At 38.9% G+C, this 24,270-nt stretch overlaps 1 protein-coding gene across 1 annotated transcript; it reads left to right on the top strand.

Moving 5' to 3' along the window:
• Positions 1-12,758: 12,758 nt before the first annotated feature.
• LOC147312305 (solute carrier family 23 member 1-like) lies at positions 12,759-23,419 on the top strand. Its single transcript, XM_086263650.1, has 12 exons — positions 12,759-12,915; positions 13,802-13,936; positions 15,097-15,254; positions 16,668-16,827; positions 17,049-17,230; positions 17,975-18,095; positions 18,177-18,333; positions 18,413-18,666; positions 18,829-18,993; positions 19,080-19,188; positions 19,284-19,379; positions 21,087-23,419. The coding sequence occupies exons 1-12, from the start codon at positions 12,868-12,870 to the stop codon at positions 21,317-21,319; spliced, it is 1,818 nt and encodes a 605-aa protein (XP_086119776.1). The 5' UTR covers positions 12,759-12,867; the 3' UTR covers positions 21,320-23,419.
• Positions 23,420-24,270: the final 851 nt, after the last annotated feature.

Here is a 24,270-nt window from a genome sequence, read left to right as displayed (position 1 = left end):
AATTGACCATAAATAGTTTCTCTTTGTTCCAAAAGGAATATATCTTGTCTGCTGCTGTATGAGGCCCCGAAGCATTTTAGAGGACTCTGGAAATTGTGTGTTTTGTTTTGTTTATTCAGTAATTACAGCATTGTGTGTGTGGGTGGGTGGGGATTATTAAGATTGACTGTTGTACTGACAGAAGATGGCGCTAAAAATGTTTTTAAAGCTTTAAGCACTTATTTCTTAAATCCAGCTTCACAGACAGTTTTACATCTACATCCAGGTGTAAATTAGCCTTTATACATGTAGCGTTTAATGTCACCTTTCATGCCTCTCTCAGGGTGAACTGTAAAAACTTTGGTAATGCCTGATGCAAAAAATATGCCACATCCATCAGCAAGAACTGGATTTGTAGTAGGTTCTGGTTCCAAATCTCAGGCAAGCCCCCAAATTATGTTAGAGCACCTAAATCAATTGTTTAAAAGAACTGTAAGCATTTTAAATGCAAGTTAATTTTTTTTTAAAGTCTCACAATACTAAACCTCTCTCCCAAATTCTTATTTATCAAAACACACTGCCAAAACAAACTACCTAAACCAAGAGTGAAAAAAGGCCTTGAATCAACCAGAAAAGTGGGTCATTGTGTTTTCTACCAAGCTAATATTAATCAACCAAACTGGTGAAACAAAAACTAAAAACAGTGTGTTTCTAACTCTAAGCTTAATCAATTAATCATGAAAGAAAACTGTATTCTTCTATATTTTATGGGGGTTGGTGAAAGATGGAGAGCCCCTCCACCTCCTTTGACTTTATATGTGGTATCGCTCAAATGCCATTTCTTCAGCTATAACATTGTTTGTGCTAATTATCCTCATCACAGTTTAGGATTCAGAGCAGGATCCACACTGTGATGGGAAAAAAAGTCTGGACCACTTGTGGCTCCTGGTGTTTCTGTTGCTAGATATTCAACAAACAAGACCAAGCAGACCATTGGGTAAAGACGATAGAAACGAATAAGCTGTAAAGAATGAAAATGAAGCTCCAAATGACCCATGAAGGTGTCATTACAGAACAGCTTGGTTGTTTATGCACTCATCAGGCTGTGCCATATCTCCCTTTATCCAGATCTGTAATGCTATTAGCACCTTCATTGTGGCATCAGGGTGCTTTCTCAATACAGCACTCAATGGGGTCCAAAAGGCTTTTGCAAGGATAAAATGGCCTATAAAGAGGATTTAGCTCTGATTAATTGTTTAATTCAGGATCTAGATTATCCTAATTAGCAGCCATGCAGGTGAAGGCTTAATTTTATAATATAATATGATAATACTTTACTGGATGTACCTCACTTATTGTTCAGCTTCAGCAACATTTTCATAACAGAATTCAGCTCCTTAATTAAATATCAGAGAGATAACCTGAGGCCAACGACAGAGAATGAATGGGGCTGAATGCCCCACTGAACCTGAAGGCACTCTTTCAGTGTTTGTCTGACTGTGAGCTGCAGACTTGTAGAACTGGGTACTGTGACTGAGCTCTTCTGACACCACCCATGAGTCATTTTTTATTAATGCAGATGGTTTTAGGATTTTTTTTAAATTTTATTTTAGTAAAGGTGAAGATTCTAACGAAGTCTTCAAGGAGAAAAGAATACCAAGTGCTACTTAAACGAGAATAAATATGAATAAAGTGAATATGGGATTTTCAGGGTTTTCAAGAATAAAGGTCACTGAGCCTTTACACTACACGGTGAGGACACTGTGTGTTTGCATTATAGCACTGTTATACATCCATATCATCATTTTGACTGCATAACCCACCTCCAGTGAAAACTCATTCATCCAAAATGCTTGTGCGTTTCCTGCTGAATAACATTAAGAGTACTTATTATGGTAGCACAGGACCGGCTCATTTTAATGTGGTTACATAGCTGTTTGCCAAAATGTGCTAATGAAGTATAGTTATTGAGGAGATAGCATCATCGCTACACTCAGCTAAGAGAGCAAAATATCTCAAACTGTACAAGGAAGGCTTGAGCAGACTGTCGAGTTGGTTGCAAGAGCTAATGAAAGTTTTTATGTGGACCCTGCTGCTGACAGCATGGCACTCAAGTCTGGCAGTAAAATAAAAAGAACTCTATTGAGAACTTATGGTGCTGCAATTGTAGCGGGGAAAAAGGCCAATAAACTAACCAAATCAAGCCAAGATCCATGCAAAGTCCAGTTCAACTAATGAGTTTAATATTCAATCCAGTCAGTTTATACTGAAAGAAAAGGATGGCATAAAAGAGTTTGACCTCTCTCTAGTTTTAATTACTGTGCAACAAGGTTGAATATTTGTCCTTGATTCTTGTTTTAATTTTATTTTAAATCATCTAGTGTTGTTTTTCGGCAGTCTCTAATAGAGACATGTACAGTGGGGCAAAAAAGTATTTAGTCAGCCACCGATTGTGCAAGTTCCCCCACTTAAAATGATGACAGAGGTCAGTAATTTGCACCAGAGGTACACTTCAACTGTGAGAGACAGAATGTGAAAAAAAATCCATGAATTCACATGGTAGGATTTGTAAAGAATTTATTCGTAAATCAGGGTGGAAAATAAGTATTTGGTCACCTCAAACAAGGAAAATCTCTGGCTCTCACAGACCTGTAACGTCTTCTGTAAGAAGCTTTTCTGTGCCCCACTCGTTACCTGTATGAATGGCACCTGTTTGAACTCATCATCTGTATAAAAGACACCTGTCCACAGCCTTAAACAGTCTGACTCCAAACTCCGCCATGGCCAAGACCAAAGAGCTTTCGAAGGACACCAGGAAAAGTATTGTAGACCTGCACCAGACTGGGAAGAGTGAATCTACAATAGGCAAGCAGCTTGGTGTGAAAAAATCAACTGTGGGAGCAATCATCAGAAAATGGAAGACATACAAGACCACTGATAATCTCCCTCGATCTGGGGCTCCACGCAAGATCTCATCCCGTGGGGTCAAAATGATCATGAGAACGGTGAGCAAAGATCCCAGAACCACACGGGGGGACCTGGTGAATGACCTGCAGAGAGCTGGGACCAAAGTAACAAAGGTCACCATCAGTAACACACTACAACGGCAGGGAATCAAATCCCGCAGTGCCAGACGTGTTCCGCTGCTGAAGCCAGTGCATGTCCAGGCCCGTCTGAAGTTTGCCAGAGAGCACATGGATGATACAGCAGAGGATTGGGAGAATGTCATGTGGTCAGATGAAACCAAAGTAGAACTTTTTGGTATAAACTCAACTCGTCGTGTTTGGAGGAAGAAGAATACTGAGTTGCATCCCAAGAACACCATACCTACTGTGAAGCATGGGGGTGGAAACATCATGCTATGGGGCTGTTTTTCTGCCAAGGGGACAGGACGACTGATCTGTGTTAAGGACAGAATGAATGGGGCCATGTATCGTGAGATTTTGAGCCAAAACCTCCTTCCATCAGTGAGAACTTTGAAGATGAAACGAGGCTGGGTCTTCCAACATGACAATAATCCAAAACACACTGCCCGGGCAACAAAGGAGTGGCTCCGTAAGAAGCATTTGAAAGTCCTGGAGTGGCCTAGCCAGTCTCCAGACCTCAACCCCATAGAAAATCTGTGGTGGGAGTTGAAAGTCCGTGTTGCTCGGCGACAGCCCCAAAACATCACTGCTCTCGAGAAGATCTGCATGGAGGAATGGGCCAAAATACCAGCTACTGTGTGTGCAAACCTGGTAAAGACCTATAGTAAACGTTTGACCTCTGTTATTGCCAACAAAGGTTATGTTACAAAGTATTGAGTTGTATTTTTGTTATTGACCAAATACTTATTTTCCACCCTAATTTACGAATAAATTCTTTACAAATCCTACCATGTGGATTCATGGATTTTTTTTTCACATTCTGTCTCTCACAGTTGAAGTGTACCTCTGGTGCAAATTACTGACCTCTGTCATCATTTTAGGTGGGGGAACTTGCACAATCGGTGGCTGACTAAATACTTTTTTGCCCCACTGTATTTGGCGAGAGTGTTGAAAAGTAAACAATCCCAGTATATGTTTTTGTTTGCTAAATTTTTCATTAATGTCAATGCTGATTAAGCATTCAGATGACTGCTATATTTCCTGAGGTCTTTCAGCTGATCGATTCAATTTTGAAATAACAAACAACAGTAGTAACAACCCCTCTGCCACTTCCCCAGAAACTGCATAATCTAGTTTTAGCTTCTGTGAAATTTGTCAAAAACACTTTTGCATCACTCTGCTCAGACAATTTATGTCCACTATTACTCGCCATATATATTTATTTACCCCTAAAACATAACAAATGTTGACTGCTACACATCTCAGCAGAATTACAACCTTTTGGACTGAACCTCTGCAGTGAATGAACATTTAATGTGGTCCTGCTGCATATGTTCTCCTCTCCTGGGTTTAAATAATGAGTATTGATTTTTTTTATGTTAATGTGGCTATCACATAAATCAAATCAATAACTGTGATGAAGAGACACAGACAAATGTTCCATCAAAATAGTGATTAAAGCGTAAGTCCAAGCTGACGCTGAGGCAGTGTAGCATCGATGCATGTGTTTGTATTTTATCAGACCACATTTTCTTCCTAAGAGAGATTTAAAAGAGCACTCAAGTTTTTCCATTATTTCCCCCTCGTTTTCTCTCGTCGCTGCTTTTTCTTGCTGGCTTGCTGTAGTTTCTGCCTTTGTTGTCTCATAATACCACGTCAATATGGCACATGAAAGAGCTCACAAGAGGGACGACAGCTTCACAGTCTAAGTCCGTTTGTTCTTCATAGGAGAAGCAAATAAAAGCTGAAAACACTTCTTTTTTTTCTTCTTTTTCTTCTTTTTTTTAAATAAAAGAAAATGGGAATGGTGTTAGCTTGGCAATACATGAAAAAATCACATTTTATAGCTTCACTAAAGTTCCTGCACAGGAATGCTTGTGTCTTTTTGACTTTGAGAGACTTTTTAAAATAAAAACACAAAATACAAACTAGCTTTTCCATGTCATTGATTTTTGTCCCTACTACTTGCAGCTGAGGAAAGGCAGATAAGACACAGTGTACTGTAGAACTACAATTTACACAATGGTTACACAGTGGTTTTGTTTTGTTTTGGACACAGTGTCCAGACTGGGGAGTATTATATTGCATTTTGCATGATTATGACTGTAACGCGGATTAAGCACCTGAGAACTGCTTACAAAATACCTACAGGGAAGGCTTTATCTCCTTAAGCTCACTGCAGAGGTTGTAAAACATGTCAATAACTAAGTTATGCAATCCTTTTCTGTGCAGTAAAGCAGTAACTTTTGAGTATAAAAACATGTTAGGGAAAAGCGATTCACTGCTTTAAAATCTCGACTGAAGTGATATTAAAATTGGCTGATTCTCCCCTAAAGCATCTTTACTGCTGTGACCTTCAACCCTTTACTTGAATTGACACTAATGTTTTGCATTCTTCACAGGAGTGACAACACTGAGTGGTCTGAGTCAGGACCGAGACAGCGGTGAATAAGAAATTGGATTATTTTATCTAAATTCTGCCTCAGGTTCAAAGGTTTAAAGCTTGTCAATAAGTGTAAAGCTTCAGTGTGTTATACTGGCCTCAGACAGAGCCTAGGGGTAACTTCTTGATTGCATTCACGGTGAGGCCTTTTGGTTTGAAAGGTAACCTTTGTGCTAGATTCAAATAGGAGATTGCATTACACCAATTGCATCACACCGGTGTGCTCTGCGGGACAATAAAACAATAAATAATACTTACTATCTGTCTATTTTATCTATGTGTGCAAATCAAAACAAAATCATCTTGCGATTATTATTTGCCATCTCTGACCTATTAACACTGAACACGCTTCATCTGGAGATCTGCTGCATATTTGATGTGGGAGCAAACAGCACATAATGTTTGTTGTGTAAGCTGATCACTAAATATTCAAAGCACACATGTGATAATGCCTCTTTGTTATTCTGTTTAGTTGCTGATGAATTTCTAGTAGTGTTCTCTTACAAAAATGCCCAACTGTGGAAAAGAGAGATTGTCTTTGCTTTAATTATTCGTGGCACAGATTCAACAAGGTGCTGGAAACATTCCTCAGAGATTTTGGTCCATGTTGACATGACAGCATCGCACAGTTTATGTAGATTTGTCAGCTGTTGTCGGATGATGAAAACATCCTGTTCCACTGCACCCCAGTGGTGCTCTATCGGATTGAGATCTGGTGACTGTGGGTCATTTGAATATACAGCGACCTAATTGTCATGTTCAGAAAAGCAGTTTGAGATGATCTGACCCTCATAAAATGGTGTGTTATCCTGCTAGAACCAACCATCAAAACACAGGCACACTGCGATCATAAAGGGATGGGCATGGTCAGCAATAACACTCAAATAGGCTGTGGATTTTAAACGATGCTCAGTTGGTACTAAGGAGCCCAAAAGTGTGCCAAGAAAATATTTCCCACACCATTTCCCCACAGGAGTCTGAACCACTGATACATTGATACAAGGCAGGATGGATCCATGCTTTCATGGTGTTTACACCAAATTCTGACCCTGCCATCCAAATGTCACAGCAGAAACTGAGATTCATCCAAACAGGCAACATTTTTCCAACCTTCTGGTGTCCCGTTTTGGCGAGCCTGTGCAAACTGGAGCCTCAGTCCCTTTCTTAGCTGACAGGAGTAGTACCCGACATGGTGTTCTGCTGATGTGTTGTAATTTAATAATAATAATAGTGGATTGGATTTATATAGCGCTTTACAATGCCACTATTCATTCACACACTGGTGGAGGCAAGCTACAGTTGTAGCCACAGCTGCCCTGGGGCAGGCTGACAGAAGTAAGGCTCCCATATCGCACCATCGGCCCCTCTGGCCAACACCAGTAGGCAGTAGGGTAAAGTGTGTTGCCCAAGGACACAACGACCAGGACAGAGAGCCCGGGGACCGAACCGGCGACCTTCCAGTTACAGATGCGCTTCCCAACCCCCTGAGCCACGGTTGTATTTGAGTTACTGTTGCCTTCTTATCAGCTCAAAGCAATCTGGTTATTCTCCTGTAATTCTGGCATCAAAGAGGCATTTTCACGCAGAGAACTAACACTTACTGGGTATTTTCTATATTTTACGGATCATTCTCTGTGCTGAAAATCCCAGTAGACCAGTAATTTCTAAAATACTCCAACCAGCCCATCAAAGTCAACCATGCCACGTACAAAGTCACATAAATCGCCTTTGTTCCCGATTACGATGCTCAGTTTAAACTTCAGTGTGTCCCTCTGACCATGTCTACATGCCCAGATGCATTGAGTTTATTGGATAGGTTAACCACAGACAAGGAGAATAGGTGAAGAGGGTTGCTCTCTTTTTCATCTTTTGAATAAGGAAAACTTACTTTAAAATTTCTCATGAAAGTGCATCACTTGCTGAGAAAGAGCCTTTCGGAAGGTATTATGAAAACAAGCTGACTTGTGACTGTACACTTACACCAATAATTCTGTGTTATGTATGCGTTTTATTGTTATTTATGTTATTTAATAAACAAAAACTGTAAATATGCTTGCGTATATAAAACCCCAATTATTTTTCACTACAAGGTCTGTGTTTAAAATGTTTTTTTAATCATTAAGTCTGCCTCATAGCAAGGCCACTCACACTGGTAGTTTGGTAATTTGTTGTATTTTTCCTTTTCTTTCCCTAAACTCACTTTTGAACAGAGTGATCCTGTCACTTGTTTACTCTGAAAAGGTCTGTGATTTCAAGCTGTACGATGTATGAGAAAGGCAGCCATTAATCTGATTATCTGATTTTATTCAGGTAGAAACGCAGCATGTTTGACGTATAACTCGCACGTCCTCGGTCAGTGTCTACCGGCCCGTCTGAGGAAGACATGAATGACTCACTGCTCACTATCACAGCTACAAAGATGCATGAGAATGATAGCAGGGGATTAAAACAATAAAGTGAACTTTATGATAGCTGTCATCTGCTTTAGCCGTCTTCCCTACTCACTATAAACGTGGACATTGAAAAATCATTTTCACCTGTTTCACATGTTTACTTTATAGTCTAAGTTGTTTAGATGTTGTCTAAAAGTATTTTTGGCAAGTTATGAAATTAAAAAGAAAAAAGATACAATGAAAATGAGCCTGATTATATACAATGCAGCCGTGGTGACATACACCGCTGCAGAGGGTTTCAAAGAGAACGCACATTCTTTATGTGCTCCCTCGGGCTCATTGAGAGTCTGTAGTTGCTGCATCAATAAATATGACATGAAGCATTTGTTGTGTGTGCCCTGAAGTCCACTAGCTGCATTTCCTTTGCTGTTTCTATGCCATGTGTTTACATTTCTGCATCCAGCCTTTTCCTTCCAGAACATGCCATCATGAGTCTGAGAGCAGATTTGCATGCATGAATGTGAACACGAGTCTCAGTCACATCACTGCTAACCGATGACTGAACGTAACGTAGATGCATCACTGCAGCTGTCACGTTTTAAACAGGGAAACGTCATTCAGCACAGGATGATGTGTGTCTGGTCATCATCTTGTTGCAAGTGTTTTGTTGTAACTACAGTGGGGGAAATAATTTACTCTTTACCGAAACACCCTAAATCCTTGGTATTTGAAACTTCAACTCAGTCCACAGATTTTCTAGGATGGAGGTCTGGAGCCTGGCTAAGCCACTCCAAGAGTCTAATGTGCTTCTTCTTTAGTCACTTCTTTGTTGCCTTTGTTACATGCTTTGGGTCACTGTGATGCTGGAAGACTAGTCCACAACCCGTCTTCAGTGTTCTGGATGAGAGAAGGAGGTTCTCATCCAAGATGTTGTGTTACATGGCTGCTCAATGCAGTGAAGGCGTCCTGTACCCACAGGAGAAAACAGCCTCCTGCTTTACTGTGGAGAGATGTCCTTTAGGTCATTCTCAGCATTTTTTTGTTTCCTGTTCTCATGCTGTCCTACCATGGAAGCACAGCATGAGTAGAGGTCTCTTTTTTTCCTCTTGTACTTTCCCATTGTAGTGTACATTTCAGTGTTTTTCTGTAACTCTACCGATCTCCGACTTGTACCCCCATGTGATGTCTGTGTTGTGTGTGTAAGGTCGGGGGGGGGTCCCATTTTACTGCAGGGCAACCTGCATGTGGCGAATAAAGTTTTGATTGATTGATTGATTGATTGATTGATTGATTGATTGATTGATTCTCTTCTTCCAAGCACAGCGGGTCAAGTCGATACTAAAGAGCTCGATTTTGGTTTCATCTGAACGCAGCACCGGCTCCCAAGCCTTCTCTGAATCATTCATAAAACAGGTGTACATTCGTGTCTTCTTGAGCACAAAGACCAGCAATATTTCAGTCCATTACAATGTAGTTAGTTAACAAAGGTTTTCTTGGTGACTCTGATCCAAACTGCCTTCACATCGTTAACAAGTTTTGGGCTGATCGTCCATCTCTCTCATGTTCATCCTCACCCCCATGAAGCAAGATCTTCAGACCAAGAGCAAGTGATGGTCATTTGATATTTCTTCCATGGCCAAATAATTGATAGCTCTTTGGTTTTGCACATTGTAGTGGAGAGGTTGGAATGGAAGAAACTGATTCTGTGTACGGAGATTAGGATTATCTGTAAATGACTGGATGACTGATTTTAATGGGCATACAACCAATGTGTGGCATCCAGAGTTCTAGCAAATTCTGCAAATCAATTCATAACTTTTTCTGTAATGTTTTTTCTCTGGATTTTTGGTTTATATTCTGTCTGCATCCATTAAAATGAAAGCACCATCACAAGCGAACAAACTTAAAAATTCAGCAGGGGATTAAATTTCCCCCACTGTAAATACTTGCAACAAAACACATTACAGAAAATACTTCAGTGTTTTAATGATCAAAGAGATCATATTTTACTTGCTCTATCCACACAAATGGACTGAAATGTTTTTCTAATCTCAGAATATAAAAAATTTATCTGTCTGGTAATGATACAAAATGATAAAGAGGCACTGCATATGAAAATGTTGCAGGGTGTTAATAATTTGCCGTATCGCAGCCAGTGACGTTAAAGCATGGTGTTCTGCAAAGAGTAATTTAGAATATAAATGACTTTCTAAGTGTGCTCGCGGAGCTCACATTGCGAGCACAGACACAGATATTAGAATTATCTCAAAGTGCAAAGAGCTTGCTTGTGGCGCTGCTAACTAAATATCTACACCCAGTAAAAGGATTTCTCTTGACTTTGGGGTGGATCTGGTTTTATTATCCCGTAGTTCTGTTTCTGCTAGTGTAATTGCTTCAGCTCAATCAGAATAGGTGAGACAACTGTGTGAACTCATGGATTACACTGACTTTAGCTTTGGAACGTAGGTGAGTCTGGGTTGCTATGATCTCATATCAAACACCTAAATGTTGCTGCTGTAGAGACAAAGCACAGCACTGCAATTGACCCTCTTTCTGTTACCTAACTGGACACTGGAGTCTGTTTTCATCTGATGACTGTGACATATATTGCCAAAATATATTGCCATACCTGGCTCAGCGCATTAATCAACACTCACATTCTCCTCACTGCTTTGTGGAAAAAGAAAGAGTGCTTGCTGGCATGAATCTTTTTATCTAACAATTTTGTAACCTGTAATAGTCTGTAATAGAAGTCTCACATGGAAACTATAAGCCATCAAATAGAATCTGTCAGTGTTATCTATGAGTTCAACATGAAATCAGCAAATCAAAGAAGAAAGAAAACAATTTTTTAAACATCAGACCCACTGAGACACTAAAGCCGCGCAGTCCTCGCCCAAATATCCTGTCTATGACATATTCATTTTTTTAAAGTTTCCCGTGAGTTTTCTTCGTCATGAGTTTAATCGGACAATCATTTACCTCGGTGTACTCTGATCTCAGCGTTAAACCCTCAGAAAGGTGATGGGAACAGTGTCATCTTGTTAATGTTGCTCTGGGAAACATTACATCGGGTGTGATTTGGCGCTATATAAATAAAATTGAATTGAATTGAATTGAACATTACTGTCAAACAAACACACCCACTTACAGCAATGATTAGGCCCCACCCTAAAACCTGCAAAGGATTGCTACCACCCACAAGTGGTTTTATTGTTAAGAAGATAAGATAAGATAAGACTTTATTGATCCCACAACGGGGAAATTTTTGCGTCACCTCAGCTCAGGTACAGATATCAGAAGGAAATACAAAATGATTGGTGAGTTCATGCACCCACTCATATTCACATTTGCCAGATTTATTTTATGCTCGTACTCACTGCTGAACCTCCCATTTACATTTATATTTATACATTTATTTTCTGATGTTCTTTTGTAGATTTCCTTGTGTATGACTTTAGAATATCCTTTACTTTAATTCATACTTTGTCTCTTAAAAGTTTCATGTGTGCTTTGGGATTTTTGGACCTTGCCTCTTACCTTTTCCCTTGTATATTTTGCTTAAGGCATGAGACCCCAAGCCTAGACTCAGTGTTTTCAATCTTTTTATCTGCCTCTGGTGTTATGTATTTGGACGCTTTCATCTCTGAATCATCACACCACCTCTCCACCAAGTTTCAAGATTTTTAGTTTATTAGTTTTCCGGCATTCTTGCTGACATACAGCAAGAATACAGCAGGACATACAGCTCTGCATGGCCACATTTCTCTCACATCTCTTTCTCCTTGCTGGGAAGTATATCCCCAATCATGCACCATCCTTAATCATACAACATTTTATCACTATTGCTGATATATACTCTCTGTCAACTTATCACAGCTTTTACTGGACTTTACAATTATTTAGAGTAAGTTAGGTTCCTGGAAGTCAACCTTTTTAATTTTTATGCTTTTTGCATTAAATCATCATATTTGAACACGAGCCATGAATGCAATTAAAGATTATCTATGTAAATAAAATCCATTCACTTAATTTTTTCCATTTATCCAATTCAGTGTCACAACATCCTCACTGTCATAGGGCAAGAGCTAAGGGACATCCTGGGCAAGTCGCAGGACCAACACAGAGAGACAGACAATTAACCAATTAACATAACATGCTTGGTATGTAAGCCAGAGTGCCAGGTGTCAAACCATGCAGACAAGGGGAGACCATGCAAATTCCACAATCGCCCAGTGGATTTGACCCGAGGACCTTTTTGCAGTGAGGAGATGGAAAACGAAAACACTGGCACTGCAGCATCTTCTATCCGAGGGTAAAGCACGGTGGAGGGAGCATAATAGTGTGTCTGTTTTCCTGCATCGAGCTGGGATAGGTTGTAATCATTGATAGAGCAAGAAATTCTGAATTCTTTGAAGATGAATGTGGTGCATAAAGAAAAACAGTGACCTTAAGCACACTGGCTGTTCTACCACAGATAGAATAAGAAGAATGAGGCTCAATGAATCAGTGTTTTATTCTTTTAGAAAATTCAATCCAAATTAGACGATTGGGCAAGTATTCCCATTAGCTGATGTCCAGGAGCGAAAAGGGGGGGTCACATCAGACCTTGAAAGCAAAAGTGCATAATTTTTAACTCACAGAAACTGGATAATATATGAACAAATGCAATAGTCAGTGTCATTTATTTACCTTGTTCTCCTAACTTACCTTTAGCGCTAGGAAGTCCACATGGTTAAAAAATAATTAACACGGGTGCCCGGAGCTGAACTTAGTCCTGGGATGACCATAACAGTACTAGCTATAAATGTGATACTCTGAAAGGCAGACACTGCCAGTAAGACACCTTTACAACGTCCTGTCCACCTTTGGCTCCTTAACAAGTAACAACTGCTTGTTAGTACCTTGTTGTACATACAGTTTGGTTCATCTCTTGTTAGAAAATCTACTTCATTTTGAAATTTCAATGGCTTCTGGGGTGGACAGCAGTGGACTCGACAATCTTGCGTTTGATGTGAGTACAATAACGTGTTTTTGTAAAAGATACCATTGTTTGCTTCTTTGAGCATTCTTTCTAAATAAGGTCAGCATCAATAGGCACCTGGAAACGTTCAGATTGCCTTTAACTGCAATAAGAGCTGCACTTAACTCTGTTCTAAGTGATCCAGTGGGAGTAAAGGGTGAGAAAGTTTTGAAAGTTTTGCAACCTACTAGTGCTTGCTGCAGTTTAGAGCACATATACACAATATGGTATTTTCTTTTAAACATACGAGTCCAATAAAGAAATAAAATGCTTTATGATGTCTGTGCATTCCATTGCATCTACTCTCTGCCTGAACGTGCACATAAAACCTCAAATTATTCAATGATTCAGTGTTAAATAATGAATATTTGCAAGTCACAAAAAGCAGCTGAAGGCAGGTCATTACACTAGTACAGTGCTTAAAAATTTTATTGGACCACCTGTCATAAAAACGAGAATTCACACATTCTAGCATCTGTCAAAAAACTTTGTTTGAAAACTAAAATAATTTAATTTTTTCATATATTTAGCATCCTAGTTAAAAATGATCATGTGATTTACTGTTTTATTGGGGTTTTTATTTATAAAAGTGTAAATTTCAAAATTCATGGATAGCTATAATTGTATTTTACAATCAAAACTATTATTTCAGTTATAGAGCTTGCACATGCTGGTGGATTAACCGTTACAGAAACAACAATTATAATAATAAATTTCTTAAAGCACTGTTTGTCCTCAGTAAAATTTTTGTTCCCTGTTTTTATATAAACTGGAAGTGAACTAGTCCCGAGATAATGATTTTTCATCTCCTTTTATTTTGGCATACTGATTCTTTTGTATTGATTTTTTGATTGATTTTTTTTCTATGATATTACAGATGGATGAGCGAGTTAATGATCACCTCAAAGGAAAGGCGTGTAAAACGTCTGAAACAGATGGAGACAGAAATAAACCGACCTATTGTGTGACTGATGTTCCACCTTGGTACCTGTGCATTTTCTTGGCTATTCAGGTGTGTTTAATCTTTGATGTGATTAGTGTATTGGTGTCTTTTTCATCCATTTATCAGTCATGTATAATCAGATCCAAAAGTTTTTGAACAATGACAAAGCCCTCTATTTTCAGAGGGTCAAAAGTAACTGGACACCCACTTAGCAAGCAGTTTAAGGGCTGAATTTAGATTTGGATTTCCCTCTCAAATGAGATCCAAAGACATGTTTCTGCAAATAAAAAATTCTATAATTGGGATGAAAATTCAAAATAAACCAGAGAAAGCAAAAACAGTAGGAATGGTCATAACAATCTTAAAAGGAATCAATGCACAGGTCAACTCAACAACATCAAAATTCCTGAAAGACCACAGGTGACAACTAAAGTGCACGATACCAGACTTTTTTCCATGGCTAAGAAAAAGAACTTTAAGAACACTCTCAAGGAGGTAGGTTTACCTCTGTGAGACTTCTTCATGAATGCAAATGCAAAAAGGTGCAGACAGATTAGACTTAAACATCTAACAGAGACTGAACAGTTCTGGGAAACATATGAAGAACGAGACGAACAGCTCATATCACATCATCTGTGAAGTATGGTGGAACTGATGTTAAGGCACGTGCATGAGTGGCTGCCAGTGGTGTTTATTGATGATGTGACTGCTCATAGAAACAGGAGGATGCATTGTAAAGTGTACAGGGCTGTACTCTCTGCTCAGATTCAAACAAATACTGCCAAACTGATTGGCGAGTACTTCACAGAGTAAACAAATAATGACATAAAAGGTAAAGAAATTCGATATTTTTTCTGTGGCACAGTGTCTCAGGGGAGGACATTTTTGCTTTTGATGATGTCCATGGGTTCTAGACTTCAGGCAGTCAGTAACTGCAAGTGATTTTCAAGTATTAAACACAATCCTTGTATTTCTTATTACATTAGGTTGTCCACTTACTTTTGAAAGTGTAGTGGTGGACAGAGATCCAACTGTAAACATCACAACAGCAGTTAAGGAGTCTAAAAGCAACCCCTTTTTGTTTGTGTACAAATACAGAAAATGACCCCATACCATAAGTGACACGGATGCCTTATAGGCCTTCTGCTCTCTCTGTTTCACTAATGTTGTTAACAGTGTAATCACTGCCATCGTTTTGTCATCATCATCACTGTTTGTCTCTTCTACAGCATTACCTGACAGCATTTGGTGGGATAATCTCCATCCCTCTCATCCTCTCAGAGGGCCTATGTCTGCAGCATGACAGCCTGACCCAGAGTCAGCTCATTAACAACATTTTCTTCGTCTCTGGCCTGTGCACGATTCTGCAGGTCATCTTCGGTGTCAGGTAATAGTGCTGCTGCTGGGTTATTGCTGCTTTGTATCCTTTAGGGATGGTCTGATATTGACTTAATAGTTAATACAACTCTGTCTGCACAAGATGTTGCTGCCGTGGATGAGCAAGACCATGTTCAAAAATTCAGTAAGATTCTAATATTTACATAGATACAGGGATGGGAATAACGTAATATGTGTAGTGTTGTGGATAGTTTTGTGTTGTGTGTCAGAACAATGAGGCGACTGCTGTCTCCAGGTAGAAACAGGAGTGATACACCTGCTGCTGTCAGACCTGCAGGTATCAGGCTGTGATGTTCTTCTTTATAGTGGACAGAAATATTTGGAGTAGCACAAATAATTTGTGTGGCATCTTATTGAAGAACAGCTGATTGTTCTGTAAATAGTTTGAAATGGTTATTTTAAAAAAGGTAAAAGGTAAATGGATGCAAATAACTTTGTTGTTTGCAAAACTTGTGCATATGATTTTAAAATTGACAATTTATATTTACATTTAAAGTTATGAAATATGATTCAATAAACATGTTTGTGGTTGTTACAGTAAAAAATAGAACTTTTTCTACTCTGATTTTATGTTTTTTGTCTGATTTTAGATCAATTATGTTAATACAGTCTGTCAAAATGAAAACCTGACTGTAAATTCAGACACGTGAGGTTGTGCTGAAAAGGATGATACCAAACAAGGCAAAGTAAATAGTTTTTAAAGGTAAAATGTGGAGGGAAAATCAAAAGTAGTTAAAAATGGCCAATTATATCCTGGACCCCAGAGGGTTAAACGTTTTTTTAAAGTAACGCAATAGTTACTTTTCAAGTAATCAATTACTTTTAGAATGTTGTAACTCAGTTACTTTTTTGAAGAAGTAACTACTAACTATAATTAATTACTTTTTCAAAGTAACTTGCCCAACACTGCATAGATACTTTGTTTCTTTTACTAAATTCCAATCACATTTTTATGACAGGAATTAATAAAAAAAAAATGTACTTATGACACAAATACATGTTAAGTTTGAAAGGTAGCTGAATTAGAAAGATTATTAAATAACAACAAAAAGAAAAAAACAGGCATCAATTGGTGCTTGTAGTAAATCTTAGCATCTTAGTAAATGTTAGCTTGCTATTATGATAAATATTATTAATTTTGTCTTTCTGGACATGCAACCATGTCAGCACTATAGGGCACAAAGCTATGGGCTGTTAGCAAGACGTACAGTGACTTTTTTGTGCAAAGTATTGCATAATTTAGGCTAAAAAAACAAACAAGCTTACTAAAAAGAAAATTGAATCTGCTAGCTTGTGCTTAACGACCTACTGTCTTCTTTTGTTAGCGTACCATGTGCTAACTATGGGTCTAACTGATTGTCTGTTTATCTGAAAGTTATTACTGTTTATGTCACACTTCTAGGCTTCCCATCCTACAGGGAGGTACATTTGCCTTGGTGACCCCAGCCATGGCCTTGTTGTCCATGCCAGACTGGGAATGCCCAGCTTGGACCAAGAATGCCAGCCTGGTCAATACCTCCTCACCTGTCTTCATAGAAGTGTGGCAGACCCGCATGAGAACAGTGAGCCAACGCAAATTCTGCGCATCCAAATCTTTGCTTAAAAGCACGCTAACAAAAACATAACAGCACTTCTGCAGAGCTCATGATTTATTCAGTGAACACATGTGGTTTGCACTCCAGGAAGTAACGAGTTGTACTCATTGTTTAAGTCTAACACTCAGCCAAAGAAAACACGGTGACATTGATACTGATGTTCTTGAACACTATGTTCCCGTCCACAGCTGCAGGGCTCTATTATGGTGGCCTCTCTCCTCCAGGTCTTGGTTGGTTTCTCTGGCCTCATCGGCTTCCTCATGCGCTTCATTGGCCCCTTAACCATTGCTCCAACCGTGTCACTCATAGGCCTGTCGCTGTACGACTCAGCTGGAGTGAAGGCAGGCAGCCACTGGGGCATTTCTGCTATGTATGTAACCACTCTGAAGCATCAGTATGGGGTTGAAGATTTTCATCCCACAAGGTCACAGTCTAGACTTACATCAGGATGTAAATTCTGCCTTGTCGTGGTTTAGCATACAGCCAAAAGCTAGTGATTTAAACATGGTGTCTACAGCGGTATCACCAGTATCTTCCCATATGGAAAAGAAATAGAAAAAACTTATAAAAGACTTGCAGCAGATGTGGCCTACTTCATATAGTGAATCATATAAGGCTTATATGATTTACTCATGAAAGTGGCCACTTTCATATATTGTTTTAGTAAGTTTTCAAAACATACAAGTTTCATTTATATAATTTTTCAAGGGATCTTATATCTGTTTTCACTCTTGTATGCTTTTCATACAAGTTTCACACAAGACAGAAACTTTATAAGATTTATATATATCTTTTCCATATGGGTTTCCAATGACACAATAAATATAAAGTCATAATTTTGAGTAAAATGCACTGAAATATTTTTTTAAAAATCAAAGATTTATTTAATAAAATACAAAAATCTTTAAGGAAAATGTGTTTGGTATCAAACAATCAAATAATTTAATTCAACTATATTCCATAAAATGTAACAACTTGTACTTGTGCAACTTGTAACAAAATGACATGGGAATTTTACATGCAATTAAATTAGTTAAATTCAGCAGTTTGTGTTGATGTTTTTTGAGTTTTTGTTTGCATTCATCACCTTTTGCTTATTCTTTTCTATGCACAGGACAACAGTGCTGATCATCCTTTTCTCTCAATACCTCCGCCGCATACCAATCCCTGTTCCTGCATACAACAAGATCAAGAAACTGCACGTCTCAAAGTTCTTTCTCTTTCAGATAATGCCAGTATGTTCTCTTAAAATTCGACTTCATATTTGATGTAGCAAAAACATACTGGCTCTAATACTAACTTTAGATGTTGATTAGATTCTCCTGGGCATTGCAGTCTCATGGTTAGTCTGCTACCTCCTCACCATCTATGATGTTCTGCCATCTGATCCAGATGAATACGGCTACCTGGCTCGCACAGATGTGAAGGGAAATGTCGTGAGTGAGGCTTCTTGGTTCACATTTACTTATCCTGGTGAGTCCACAGGGAATTAAAACAATGCCAAAAGACGTATTCAGCAGTGACAAGCCTAACTGTTGACCTACCTATTCAGGTAAATGGGGGTTGCCAACTGCTAGCCTGGCAGGTGTGGTTGGCATTATTGCTGGAATAATATGCTCCATGGCAGAGTCTGTGGGTGACTACCATGCATGTGCCAGGCTGTCAGGAGCACCGCCTCCCCCCAAGCACGCCATCAATCGTGGCATCGGTGTCGAGGGAGTCGGGTCACTGTTGGCAGGGGCGTTTGGCACGGGCAATGGCACTACTTCGTTTAGCGAGAATGTGGCAGCCCTCGGCATCACCAGAGTAAGATACTGTGAATATGAATTGCATAAAATGTTCCACTCCGGAGCTTAATTATCTTTCAACACAAGGATCAAGACTGCAAACCTAATTTATGAGTGAGGCTGTGGGTCCTGATTACCCGGGCAAAACATATGAACCGCATGATGTTTCATTTGGCAACAGGTGGGCAGTCGAACAGTGATTCTTCTGAGTGGATTCGTCATGATTTTGATGGGGATCCTGGGAAAAATTGGAGCAATCTTCACAACCATCCCTACACCTGTGATTGGAGGGATGTTCATGATCATGTTTGGAGTCATAGGAGCTGCTGGAATTTCTAATCTGCAGGTAAACAACCGTGCTAAATCCTTTTTTTTTTAATCATTTACATTTTTGCTACTATCTGTGTTTTGCTGACACATCTTACATGGCAGTCCACAGATATGAATTCTTCTCGGAATATCTTTATATTTGGTTTCTCCATGTTTTCTGCACTTGTTATTCCAAATTGGATCATGAAGAATCACACTTTTCTTGACACAGGTAAAATCACCATTGAAAATATCACTATAAATAGTTTTTAATGTTAAATAAAAAGCAAATCATCCAAAATCTTTTGTGATACTTTTTTGTCTCAGGTGTCAAGGAGGTGGATCAAGTGTTGCAAATATTGTTGACTACTCATATGTTTGTAGGAGGCTTCCTTGGCTTCTTCTTAGATAACACAATTCCTGGTAAGCTGTAATGGATGGCTTCTCTTGAATAATACAGACTTTTTATAACAAATGGCACAGATGTATTTAAGATACATATTTATACCAGCATATCATTGAAGTATACTAGTCGTATGGCCCTGCTTTTGTGCATGTTGCCTCCTCAGCATGCGTGTATGTGTGTATGGTCTCACTTGTAAAACAGAGGTATCTCAATGGGACTTCTTGGTAAATGCAGGTAATAAATACAGTTAAAGCTGCAATCAGTGCGTCTCAGTGCATGCTCAGGGGTGCTGCTGTCGAGCCATGCTACAGCTCAGGCGTGCTTTAGATGAGGAGTTTCATGTGGTTATGTGGATGTTTTAAGCCTGGGATGCTAATTGGTTGTTGCTTAAATTGGCTACTGAACCCACACCCCCACCCACCCACCACGCCCACTAGGTGGTGATGGAGAATAACCACTAATTATAAGACACACTGCTGTATATCATGCATGGAACCACCAATAAAAGTTTCATGTACGTGGGATGATGATTATCACCTACTGTTGATTTCCTGTTGCCATAAGTGTGACCTCAAGAGTCTCCAGACTCTGACTCTTATCAAGCATGTGAAGTCTGGGGCTGACCGGACAATGTGTACTTGAGATATACAGCAATTTCCTGTTTCATTGCCAAAAATCAGAATTCAACATGGCACCAATGTCACATCCTTTGATGAAAACTCAGTTTTCAAATTGTAGTACCACTAACTGCTTAACCTTATAGCCTAATGCCATTTGTATCATATTTGCTACATGAGTTTCTGAGACCTCTATCTCATAATTGCCATAATTTCAAAATGTTATGGACAAAACTCATGGCATTTCTTGTTGCCACAAGGGGGCACTATGACTACCATTAAATATTTCTATAAAAATATCTTCGTTTATATGGAAATATCAGAAAGAAGTCTGGGTCAGATTGAATAATCTATAAGTGAATGGCAGCAAATTAAAATTCCATGGCAAGTGTTCGAAATTCACCACAGTGCCACAGATACCGCCTTCAACAAAGACTCAAAAAGTTTGCAATATAACATTTCGCAGCTCTGTTGTTTAGACAAACCAAATATGAAATTGATACAATTACAACCCTAGGAGGAGTTTGAAAAAGTACAACGACTGAATAATACAAAAATCACCAAAATCAATTAAAAATGACAGACTTCCTGTGTGATGTTAATTCAAAATGGTAGAATTACTAATAAATAAAGCTAACCAAGAAATGCAAAAGACCGCAGTCCCTTTAAAAGGGAGTCAATCCTCATAGGCACTCATGTTAAATGGCCAACCTCACAGAAGAAATTAACAAATTTACCGACAGCTAATAGTATATACATTGGAGTGTGGCTCCCTGGTGTTCTCCCAGCCTGAGGAGGTCACAAATAATCTGCCCCCAGTGCTGGTCTGAAGCCTGGATAAATGGGGAGGTTGTATTAAGAAGGGCATAAAATCTGTACCAACTCAAACATGCAGATCAATATGTTGTGGCTTTGGGAAATAATGGAGTCAAACGTATCTTCTTCAAACACACTATATGCAGTATGTCACCCCGGCTTAAAGTCATGCACATCTAGGAGCAGTTAGCTGACATGTCAACAGTGACTAATCTTGTTTTACACTGTATATGTGTACATATAAAGAAAGGTGCGGCATATTCAACTAACAGCCTTCTTCATACCATTCAGGGACTAAACGTGAACGTGGCCTCTTAGCCTGGGAAAACGTGTATCTTCAAGACTCTAGCAGCAGTTTGGAAACTGATGAGGTGTATGATCTTCCGTTTGGCATAACTTCTCACCTCCAATCTCAATCTTGGGCTCGTTACATCCCTTTCTGCCCACACAAGGGTCACAGATCTCAGTCGGAGGACAACCATGTGTCACAGAGCCCGGAGAGTGAGTACAGCACACGGATCTGAACGACCTTAAGTTTGCTTCTTAGTTTGAATCAAACTGCTCGTTTCTTACCAAGACATGTCGCAGAAAAGACTCTGGTGTTTAGACCGTGCATCACTGACTGATGGATATCTTTTAAATTGAACCATGTACTGGTTAGCTGTAAATATCAGGTATATATGCATTTAAGGTAACGCTCTCTCTTTGCTTGATCTTGATTGCAAATAGAGATCTGTCCATCTTAAAAAAACAAAAACAAGAACAAGACAGTGGGATTATCTCTGTCAAACCTGCAGTCGCTTTATTTTTGATGTGCAAAGTAGATTTTGACAGTTTGAGCCTGTCTGCACCGAAAAGGAATAAAAATATCTAAGACTCGGATTCTGTCAACACCAATTAAAGGAGGACTTCAGAGCGATCAGAGTGTTACTGTGTGCCACCATTACTCCCAGATCTTCCAATAACTTGGTGCTGGTCACACAAACAGAAAACTGGAATAATGTGCTTTTCTTTCTTCTCTTTCGAAAGAAATTAAATTTAGCCCGTGGATAAATTTATTATCACACAGCACCATCTCCCCATTGATTCAGGCAGCTGCTTAAAAACCCACAGCAGCAGCCCCCTGAGCTGTTATTGTGTTTCCTTTAGCGAAAACAAACACAGATAACACATCTTCTCAATCTCCCTGCCTTCCATGCTGTCATATCTTTTTCCCTCTGTATTCATTTCCTTTGTCTAAGCAACTTTGACAGACAGGTGGGATATGGTGCAATGCTGCGATCTGTGGAGCCATCAGTGTTCCCCGGGGCCTATTTTGACCACAAGTCATTGGTTGGTTGCACACCCTAAGGTTATTTCAGGATGGCGTGCTAGAACGAGGCACTGAGCGTAATTTGCACTTTAGAAATCTCACATTTTCTTTGATTGGATGTACCTCGGTGGGAACATATTGCAGAATATTAAATTTTGCACAGTGTTCTGGAAAGTGGCGTTCCTCCTCACTAAGTCAAAGTTTTGTGTCAAATTGTAGCATGGATCTGCATATCAGTGGCATAAAAGATTATAACTTAGCAATTCCCACTCACTGACGGGACTTCAACCCTGAGGAATCGCCTTTATTTTCTTTTTCAATCATCAGCGTCCCGTGACATGCCCTGCTTTATGAGATCTATTGTAAGCTCTTGAAAGATCAGATTTCAAGTGCCAAGTTTATTTTTTTTCTGACACAACTATCACTGCAAATGGAGTTTCAGTGGAGCAGCGTGAGGCTCAAAGAGAATCCATGAGAAATAGAAAATGACTGTGCATTTATCGCTGGTAGATAGAGCCACACTGCGGGCAAAACACGATGCTGGTTCATTCATTCATTGAAACGTGGTAAATAATAAGCATCCAGTGAAGGTATGTGAAGTATATGTAAGCTGACCTCATTTATGGGCTGTAATTCATGGTAACTGCTATTTTTCTGTTTATAAGATTCAAGCCCAACATAATTATACATAATTATGTGTGTAAATGAAACATAATTATGCCCTGAAGGTCATCATCAGAGAGTATTAAATGCTCTGAATTGTCAAGAAAATAAGAGCAAAGACATTCATAAAATGTTGTGTTTCCATAACTGTTTTGTATTTATTTGTTTCATTTAAACTTAACATTTTTACATGTTTATGCGCACATTGGGAACAGTTTTACTCACTAAGAGGAAACACTCTCACCTGACAAAGTGTGATTTATTCCTATAATAAAGATCAGGTTAAGCCTTCGACTCTTGTCGTACGCTTTGGGAAACAGCCTGCTCATTTCCTGAGCTGGGTGTCGAGCATATCTTGTACATCAGCGCTCAGAAATACTGATTGTCTTCACACTGAAGAACGGTGAGGAAGGAGCCTCGTCTAAGGTCGAGTGAAGCAAATCTGTTTGTGACATGTAGTATTTTATTTCATACAGAAACTACATGTGTTGTTGTAGCAAAAGCTAACAGGGTTACTTGTAAGGCAGCCAGTTATACTGCTGTGTACTGTCAGGATTATGCCTGGAATAATGGGACTATAAATTTGATGTGTTTCCTCGTGCTCACTGGTGGAAGAAATTATGACACTGGTTTACCTTCAAATAAACTCTGATAGCTTTTAAATAATAAAATTTTAAACAACAAAGTTAAAATTGTATGTTCCTTCCTTTCACAGACACATTGATCATATTAATCTTCATAAACTAAAGTCTCAGAATTACAACCCCAATGCCACAAAACAAGTCGGGATGCTGTGTAAAGTGTCAATTTAAAACAAACAAACAAACTGAATGTGATTGTTTTCAGATCACACACAAACACATTTAATTCAGAGTAAAGCAGTAGAATAGAATAGAATAGAATAGAATAGAATAGAATAGAATACCTTTTAGTGTCACTATATACATGTATAATGAGATTCAGAGCAGCTCCTATCCAGTGCAGACATGTGGAAAAAGAAAAGGGGGGGATGAGGTGCATAGTTCTGAGGCATTATGAACAGTCTCAATTAAAATATCAAATATACAAATATTGGAAAAAATGAAAAATACAAATAAATAGGGTTTACAGTACACAGTTTTTGTTATGTTTATTTATAAGATTGTAAGTTCGAAGTTACATAAAATCACACCAGACAAAGGACATAAGATTAAAAAATAATAACATTCAAGCACAGAAGAAAAAGAAAAACAAACAAAAAAAAAAAAACAGGAAAGAAAAGAAAAAATACACCGGTTAGCCAGTACAAATCAAAAGTTCAAAAGAAACACCAGTGTCCAAAGAAGATGATTTTCTGTGTGAGGTTAGACAGGACAACAGAGAGTTCACCACGTCCAGAAGATGTGGGGAACAAGTCCAAGAAGGAATCAGGGTCCAGCAGAAGTGCAGTTTCACACAAACACAAAATGCAGTCAAATAGGTTAAAGTTTATTTTGAACCAAAGGAGCTTGCAAAGAAAAG

This window comes from Aulonocara sp. 'chitande type north' Nkhata Bay, linkage group LG15, assembly GCF_057382095.1.
Source record: "Aulonocara sp. 'chitande type north' Nkhata Bay isolate Kocher_YH1m ecotype deep benthic linkage group LG15, A_spYH_male_GT1.1, whole genome shotgun sequence".
In the NCBI taxonomy this organism is placed as follows: Eukaryota; Metazoa; Chordata; class Actinopteri; order Cichliformes; family Cichlidae; genus Aulonocara; species Aulonocara sp. 'chitande type north' Nkhata Bay.
The sequence above is the reverse complement of the archived record's forward strand: the minus strand, read 5'-3'. Positions and strand labels throughout refer to the sequence as shown.

Coding starts and splice junctions, on each gene's coding strand:
- LOC147312305 (XM_086263650.1), top strand. CDS start 12,868: ATGGCTTCTGGGGTGGACAGCAGTGGACTCGACAATCTTGCGTTTGAT. Junction 15,255..16,667: donor CAGGTCATCTTCGGTGTCAG/GTAATAGTGCTG, acceptor TCACACTTCTAG/GCTTCCCATCCTACAGGGAG. Junction 16,828..17,048: donor GGCAGACCCGCATGAGAACA/GTGAGCCAACGC, acceptor TCCCGTCCACAG/CTGCAGGGCTCTATTATGGT.